The 9,011-nt window shown below is 32.6% G+C and overlaps 1 protein-coding gene across 2 annotated transcripts in view; it reads right to left on the bottom strand.

Annotated features, from left to right (window-relative positions):
* Nucleotides 1–9,011, bottom strand: part of LOC144972914 (WD repeat and FYVE domain-containing protein 3-like) — a 92,920-nt gene that overhangs the window by 73,083 nt on the left and 10,826 nt on the right. Inside the window, exon 8 of one of the 2 annotated variants that reach the window (XM_078914717.1) lies at nt 7,151–7,174. The exons of the other annotated variant lie outside the window; for it this stretch is intronic. Within the exon in view, the coding sequence (XP_078770843.1) occupies nt 7,151–7,174 (24 nt within the window). The remainder of the gene's footprint in view (nt 1–7,150; nt 7,175–9,011) is intronic. 2 annotated transcript variants of the gene reach the window in all.

Raw genomic sequence — 9,011 nt, 5'->3', positions numbered from 1 at the left:
GGTCATTGTGCCCAATAAATTATGTTAAGTAGACTATTGACGGTAGATGATTCATCTTCATTGTTCACAATGCAATGAGTGGCCGACTCTGAGTCACCTCGAAATTAATTGTTACAGTAAACTAAAAAGTGCATTTTAATATAGGAAAACAAAACAAACAAACAAACAAAAACAAAAATAAAACGAACCAGCATTTTAATATTAGCGCTTTTCCGCGGTCTTTATTACCGTACTCTAGCCGCTTTACAACAATCCTTCCTCCAGGTGGACAATTATGTAAATTTAGCGTTTAAGATGACACAAGCAACCTCCAGGAAAGGCGCTACTAACAAAGGCCGCAGTATTGGTCTCCGAGTGAACCTCTGATACTCCTCCTTTTCCATGAGCAAGTACAGTGTAGATGTAAAAGGGGTTCGAATGATGGATATAATTTATGTTAACGGAGCCGGTCAGCTACCTTACCACAGTAGGACCACAGCGACACAATAGATGCAATAATCAAAGCTGACTATGACAAAAATCACAAAACTAAAAGATTTCAAACAATACTGCCGTACTCTGAAAAAAAAAAAAAACACACACACACTGTTTAAAGTTGGCCAGAGACCCCGTTTTAACACAAAAAGTATAACGTCCTTTCCTCTGAAACTCTCGGAAAGAAAAACTTACAAGCGATCTAAATAAACTTGTGATATGTTTTACTAATGGAGCCACTGGATGATACAATAATTTGGTTCTCAAAAAGTGGATCGAATCCCGGACGAGCTTCATCCCTCTTAATCATTGTTATTGGTTTGGTTTATCACGCACTATTATTATCACCATTATTATTATTATTATTATTATTATTATTATTATTATTATTATTATTATTATTATTATTATTATTATTATTATTATCAATATCACCATCATCATCAATCATCATCATTATTATTATTATTATTATTATTATTATTATTATTATTATTATTATTATCATCATCATCATTGTTATCATCATCATTGTTATCATCATCAATACTACTTCTACTACTACCATCATCAATCATTATCATTATTATCATCATCATCATCATCATTATCGTATGAGCGTTATCTTTTCTTCTGACTCTTGAGGAAGATGAGGGTGAAAGGAATGTGGGATTATTTTTTTTTTCGGTTTTGTCTTTCATTTTGATTTCAATCATAAATCACGTGGAGCAAATAACAATATTATACCCTGCATAAATGGATAACTTTATAATCGCTCTATTATTATCATCGCGTCAGCAGACGATCTTTTACACAAGATGATCTGCGTCGGCAGGGTAGATATCAAAGTTGCGTACACATGAAGTATTGTAATTGCGCAACGGAAAAAATAGCACATGACAGACATCAGAGAGAAAAGGAACAAATATCGATATCATTATCGGGGCTGAATTAGAACTATCTCTAAAGCGGTCATTGTGCCCAATAAATTATGTTAAGTAGACTATTGACGGTAGATGATTCATCTTCATTGTTCACAATGCAATGAGTGGCCGACTCTGAGTCACCTCGAAATTAATTGTTACAGTAAACTAAAAAGTGCATTTTAATATAGGAAAACAAAACAAACAAACAAACAAAAACAAAAATAAAACGAACCAGCATTTTAATATTAGCGCTTTTCCGCGGTCTTTATTACCGTACTCTAGCCGCTTTACAACAATCCTTCCTCCAGGTGGACAATTATGTAAATTTAGCGTTTAAGATGACACAAGCAACCTCCAGGAAAGGCGCTACTAACAAAGGCCGCAGTATTGGTCTCCGAGTGAACCTCTGATACTCCTCCTTTTCCATGAGCAAGTACAGTGTAGATGTAAAAGGGGTTCGAATGATGGATATAATTTATGTTAACGGAGCCGGTCAGCTACCTTACCACAGTAGGACCACAGCGACACAATAGATGCAATAATCAAAGCTGACTATGACAAAAATCACAAAACTAAAAGATTTCAAACAATACTGCCGTACTCTGAAAAAAAAAAAAAACACACACACACTGTTTAAAGTTGGCCAGAGACCCCGTTTTAACACAAAAAGTATAACGTCCTTTCCTCTGAAACTCTCGGAAAGAAAAACTTACAAGCGATCTAAATAAACTTGTGATATGTTTTACTAATGGAGCCACTGGATGATACAATAATTTGGTTCTCAAAAAGTGGATCGAATCCCGGACGAGCTTCATCCCTCTTAATCATTGTTATTGGTTTGGTTTATCACGCACTATTATTATCACCATCATTATTATTATTATTATTATTATTATTATTATTATTATTATTATTATTATTATTATTATTATTATTATTATTATCAATATCACCATCATCATCAATCATCATCATTATTATTATTATTATTATTATTATTATTATTATTATTATTATTATCATCATCATCATTGTTATCATCATCATTGTTATCATCATCAATACTACTTCTACTACTACCATCATCAATCATTATCATTATTATCATCATCATCATCATCATTATCGTATGAGCGTTATCTTTTCTTCTGACTCTTGAGGAAGATGAGGGTGAAAGGAATGTGGGATTATTTTTTTTTTCGGTTTTGTCTTTCATTTTGATTTTGACCTTGTAGAAAGAATATACCTGTTCGCCCAGTTTTATTTAGGTTACTTTAACCCAAATAACGTTAATGACCACAGATGATGAAGCATGAAATTGGAATGGGACTCAAAAATGAATTTCTGTAATCAGTTAACCAGTTAATTGCCGTACTCTGGAAAAGCTCGTATATGAAAATTTGGCAGGAAAAACCATTCTTCAAATATCGACCGATTTTCTGGCCAAATTTTTAAACGCCGATTTTTTTTTCCGGAGTGCGACAGTTAACTGGTTAAACAGGGCACACGTTAAAATTGGTCTGAGACAATTTATTTCACACTTAGCACGCTGTTGCGTTTTTTAAGGCAGCGAGCGCGGAAAATTTGTTCAACAATCCGTCTGCGCTACAACAAAACCGAGCATTAAAAAACACCCGGTCAATTTATCCTAATTTCAAAATAATATGATATAAGAAGGTGCAGATCGCTCAGTTGGTACAAAGGGAGCAAGATCGATTTTTTTCTGCCCCCCCCCCCCCCCCCCCACACACACACACATCCGTGATTTGGTAGCTGAGATTTGTTAGATCTGTCGTAAAGTACTTTTCGACAGACCAGCGTCCCATCCGAGCAGTAGCAAGTAATTGCAATTGTCCGTTTCACGCTAGAGAAACCACAATATATTAAGGCTCCCTGGATCTAATGGCTCAGAAGTGAAGAATATGCCCCCCCCCCCCCCACACACACACACTCACATACACAAACACACACACACACACACATACACAAGGCGAAGCCTAGAAGATAAATATACAAACAGGGAGAAAAAAAATAAGAAAAAAATAATAAGCACGGGCGCTCATTCTCAACGCCAGCATCAGAACCCTCTCACAAATAAGTGCCACTTGAATAACGATCCACCAGAGATTGAGCTAGCCAGGTCTGTAAAGCCATTTCCCGGCATGAATGAATTTCTTTCCAGCTAGGTCCTTACTTCTATCTTTTATTTTGATTATAACTACAAATATCATCATCATCATCATCATCACCACCATCATCATCATCATCATTATATTATTATTAATATTACTATGATTATCATTATTATTATTATTATTATTATTATTGTTATTATTATTATTATTATTATTATTATTTATCATTATTATTATTATCACGAGAGCAGAAAGAGCAAATGCACGTCGGGTTTTATTGAAACTCATCCCTAACGATCCCAATCCTTTTACTATGCTGTTCTTGAGGGAAAACATGGGATATGATGTTAAGGATAGAGTAAAATCGAAATCGGCCAGTAAAGGGGTGGGGATGGCTCTCCAGACAAATAGCAGCTATGCCAGTTTTGAACATTTTGTTTGTTTTTTTTTGGCTCCCCCCCCCCCCCCCCAATGTATTTCTAGATAAACTTTGCGGGGGGGGGGGGGGGGTCAATAAATAAAACGCGATTCGAAGCATTTGTCAATGATTCACTCGCCTTGATGTATCTCTCTCTCTCTCTCTCTCTCTCTCTCTCTCTCTCTCTCTCTCTCCTCTCTCTATGTATATATTATATATATATATATATATATATATATATAATATATATATATATATATATATATATATATATAATATATATATATATATATATATATATATATATATATATATATATATATATATATATATATATATAACGCATAGCTTACGTCTTATCAAAGCTTATCTATTTTTCTATCCATCCATCAATCCATCTGTCTGTTTGTCTGTCTGTCTGCTTGTCTACTGCCGACCCATATATCTATCCATTTGTCGATAAGTCAGTTAGTCTATTTGTCTCCCTGTCTTTCCATTAATTACAGTTTATCTCTTCTCTCTAACTATTATATATCACCGCTATATCTTCATGACTATACAAAAATACAAACGCGTTCAAAGATTCTAAAACGTTCTCGTAAACGCCACATTCCTGTCAGAGCCCCTCCATGGAAGCAAAACACATTTTTGGCAAGTCCAGATATTTTATGATCGTCAAGCTCTTTCCTTTTCCCTGTGTTTTTACCAGTTAACTTGTCGTACTCTGAAACAAATACGTCTTTAAAAATTTGGCCAGAAAACTCGTCCTTCAATTATCGATCTATTTGAATGACCCTCATCTTGGCAAAAACTCTCAAACATGGGACTTCGCGAAGTCCCCGGGTTTCAGAGTTTTTTGCCAAGATGAGGGTCATTTAAATCGATCGATATTTGAAAGAAAAGCTTTCTGGCCAACCTTTTAATTACGATATTTTTCCAGACTACAGCAGGTAACTGGTCAATACCCCCTTGAACAGGATGAAATTTATTGCAATCAACGTTCCCGACTGACGTGTAAATTTCGCAAGCTAGCAGACTGACCATGCAATCTAATCAACCGGGAGATGGCATCCGTCCGGTTCTTAAAAATGTGAAAAGAATCGGGTTGCGTTTTCAGTTCTCAAGCTACAAGTAACAGGGTTTGATTAATAAAATGTACGGTTTTTTGTTGTTTTTTTTTTAATTGAAAAATCAAAATAAATAAATAAATAAATAAATGAAAATTCAAATACAGTCAAAACTTATTAATAAATGTCATTCAAGATTAGAAAAGTAAAAATACAAGAATTTTTAACGGAAATATGCAATAATTTAAAGTTTTACATTCAGAACCTTCCTCACTACAATATACAAACAAAAGAACAAGGAAAGAAGAAAAAAAGCAAATTAAAACGAAGCTCCCCCCCCCCCCCAACCCCCTCGCCCTCGTTTTTCCTTTGTTTCAGAAACGATCATTTCTCGATGTATTATTTTTCAAAGTCTTTCCATTTTTACTTCTAAGGGTAAAAAAAAAGAAGTGTATAATAAGATAACATATGCATTAAAAAAAAGAGAATAAATTAAAACATAAATAAATAGATGAGGATGATGATGATAAAAACAAAAATAAAGCAATAGCCTTCAGCCAAGGCGACCACTATGGAAAGGCGTTCTTTTAGACAGGTTCTGCTGTAAAATACAGTACACACTTGATAACTTTTGTTGATTTATATATCACAGTATATATATTTGTATATCGCAACCGCAACCAAGCTAAGCCAGATCATGCTAAATCTATGTATCATATATAATTTTCACGCATTATGTATAATATATCATATATTTTCATATATATTAATAATTAATAGTATATATCATTTCATTTACAATACTGCTTTATGAAATTATGAAAATATATGTTATAACGTTTATTTATTAATTTTTGCAATTCACATTTATAAACACAATCTCCTTAGGGATGAATAACGTTTCTAGTTTATTTATTTAGTTAGTTATTTGTTCATTTATTTCCCAATTTATTTTTTTATTTATTTATTTATTTCATTTCAAATAGCAAAGAAAAGAAAAATTAATGATATAGTATATGGAAGTCTTTAAGTAAAAGCAAGGCAATGGATAAAAATGTAAAAGGCCCATTTATTTCTTGTCTCATTCAAAAATCATATCCCAATAAATAATTAATAAGGTAAGAAAGAAAAAAAAACAATTAAAGAAAGAAGCCGTTTAAAATGTATTGTCTAAGATTGACAGAATAATATGTGAAAATCAATGTGAAACGAAAATATCTTTTTTTAAATTAAAAAAAGGAAAAAGAAGAAAAAACTAACTGACTAGCTCTTTGCTCCTCAATTTAAATTCAGCTGAACTACAAAGCTGTATCTCATGGTCAGCGAGTTAAACATCTAGCCTATACTTATAGCTGTCAAAACTGACGTTCTACTTCAAGTACACAATTTAAACTTATTCATGCCCAATGCCCTGTGTTAGTTGGTTAGGGAGCAATTAAAACAAACGCCTCCAATATGTCTGATACAGAGTAGTAGCATGATGAATATTATCACCTCAGGTAAAAAAAAATAAATAAATAAAATAAATAAAAGTAAAGGATGGGGCCGTTAATACCATGTTACTTCGGGGTTACATTTGAAATCAAGTTATAAGAATAATTTGTGTTATCAATGCAAAACATACCGCCAGGTTAATATTACGAGGTATAAAGGTAAATTAATTTCATCATTACAACTGATATTAAAGCACTCTCGTTATCATTATTCTCAATTTCATTTTTATCTAAGATTGGAATGTATACCATTATCATCTTTGGTAGCTCCAGCAGAAGCAGGAATAACAGAAGCTGTAAAAATATAGCACTTATAGCGGAGGTTATATTTATTATCTTTATACTCCATATTTCATAATATGTCAATTCTTAATACAATTCTAGGTGTCTCAGCTTTAAATTCAAATGAGACATCTAAAATAATACTCATGCTCCCATTCAAAAGATAGAGCACTCTATAGATCTGAGGCTAATCTTATGCTTATTAATTCTTGATATGAAGACACTACCTTACATATTCCTATCATATTACTTTATTGAACAAGATCTCATTGAAAGCCTGCATCTCTAAACATAATGTTTTGCATTTGACCACACCACTGGCACAGCTAATCACTAATATGATTATATCAAATACCTTTCTCCAGCTGTAATTCTGTATCTGTAAATCGAAATCCAGAATTCAAATATGGATATGTATATTAAATTATTATCTATAACCACAGACAACATGTTTTGCGCAACATCAACAGGATAGTTGGCATATGTTGGAGTTGGCCATTACTTTATCCCACAGGTGCCTTCATCATCTCAAAAAAAAAACATTAATACCCTTTATTAGTCATTTTGTAGGGATATCATATATTGGAACACAAATAAATTAAACATGTAAGTTTGTTTTGTTTTCCTTTTCGATGAAGTCCTATTACTTTATTTTTGCAATTGACCTTTTATTGGTCTTTTTCCAATTATTTTCACTAATTGGGAACCCACAATATTTTTGGGGAAATAAAGGCTATTATGAACATGCACTCATCTATTTTAAGTATTATACTATTGTATTATGAAAAATTAACATAGGGGCACATCTTTTGAGTCGCCAACGATCAAACTCAGTCTGGTAATTAAGTCTGTTGGTGCGCACAAACAAGTCTGGCAACCAGATATCAATTCCCAACGTCAAATGACCGATCACAATGTCCCAGCAAACGTAGACTGTATTTCTATATTCCCTCACAGGAGAGAGGATGCAGACATGTTGTTTATAGTCTCTCACCTGAGAGCATGCAGACGCTACCTTTTATAAATTATATAATCAAAAGACCAATCATTATGCCCTAGTAGATTTTATAAATAATCATTGGAGTCAAGGGGTGATAGAATCACCCTTAATTTTTAAAAAAGGTTTGCAAGTTATTTGTGTATCAATCTGTATAAAATTGTTTCATAATTCTTTAATTTGCCAGAAATTCTCTGCTCACTGACAAAAATTTAACATGGGCTGTATAGAACATTGTTTACCCCTAACTCTAATTTTTCTTTTAAAGAATATATTTCATATATTCCTCCCCCCCCCCTCCCTCTTTCACCCACAATTCTTACATAAAATGGTTGTGGGGGGCATGGGGGGACAGGAGAATGACGAATGAAATGAAGATTAATTGAAAACAAAAGATAAGAACAGCTATATTACGAGTTCATTTTTTCAACATTTTGATTTGATTTTCTTTTTCTTATTATTTTTATTGTTTGTTTTTTTTGTTTGCTATTTTTTTTTTTTTAAATTTGAGATAATATTTTTGGAGCAACCTACATTCAATCAAATATAAAAACCAAAAAGTAATGGGAGACTCTCTGAAACATACACAAAGTACAGAGTAAAAATAAAAGCCTTTAAACGGTGATATGAAAAAAAAAGGAAAATAAAAATTAAGACAAACCCTTCATAAAACAAAACAAAAAATAAGTAAAAAAAAATACCATATTAAACTTGTGTTCCAATATGATAACCCTGCAATATTTGCAATATTTGATTATATTCTGAAAGTAACTGATTCGCACAAAAGCCCAAACCCTAGGAGAAGATGAAACATTTTTTCTCACCCATACCATTTTAAATTAAATTGAACAAAAATCCTTTACTGAAATGTATACTCGAGACTATATTATTTTATATGATGCCAGGCAGTACATCAGCTGAAGAGAGCAAGGTGTTATATCTTCCTTATGGGATGTTATGTCATGCAACATACCGATGAAAAAATATGTAAATAGTATAAGAATAACTGAAAGGTACTAATAGAGAAAGAAAACAATGTGCTTCTGTGATTGGAGATTTTCTACAGTTGTAGTTTGACATAAAATTATTTGTTCCCAGTTGGGAACATATCCAATCAACCATAAAGATAAGTAAAATATAACAAAAATAACTTTATAAAGAAATTTAATCATTGGAATTTGCTGCTTGGTTTGCTCGGTTGGTAGAGAGTTAGAATGTT

This window comes from Berghia stephanieae, chromosome 5, assembly GCF_034508935.2.
Source record: "Berghia stephanieae isolate SIO BIC M18660-M18661 chromosome 5, UCSD_Bste_1.3, whole genome shotgun sequence".
Classification (NCBI taxonomy): domain Eukaryota; kingdom Metazoa; phylum Mollusca; class Gastropoda; order Nudibranchia; family Aeolidiidae; genus Berghia; species Berghia stephanieae.
The sequence above is the reverse complement of the archived record's forward strand: the minus strand, read 5'-3'. Positions and strand labels throughout refer to the sequence as shown.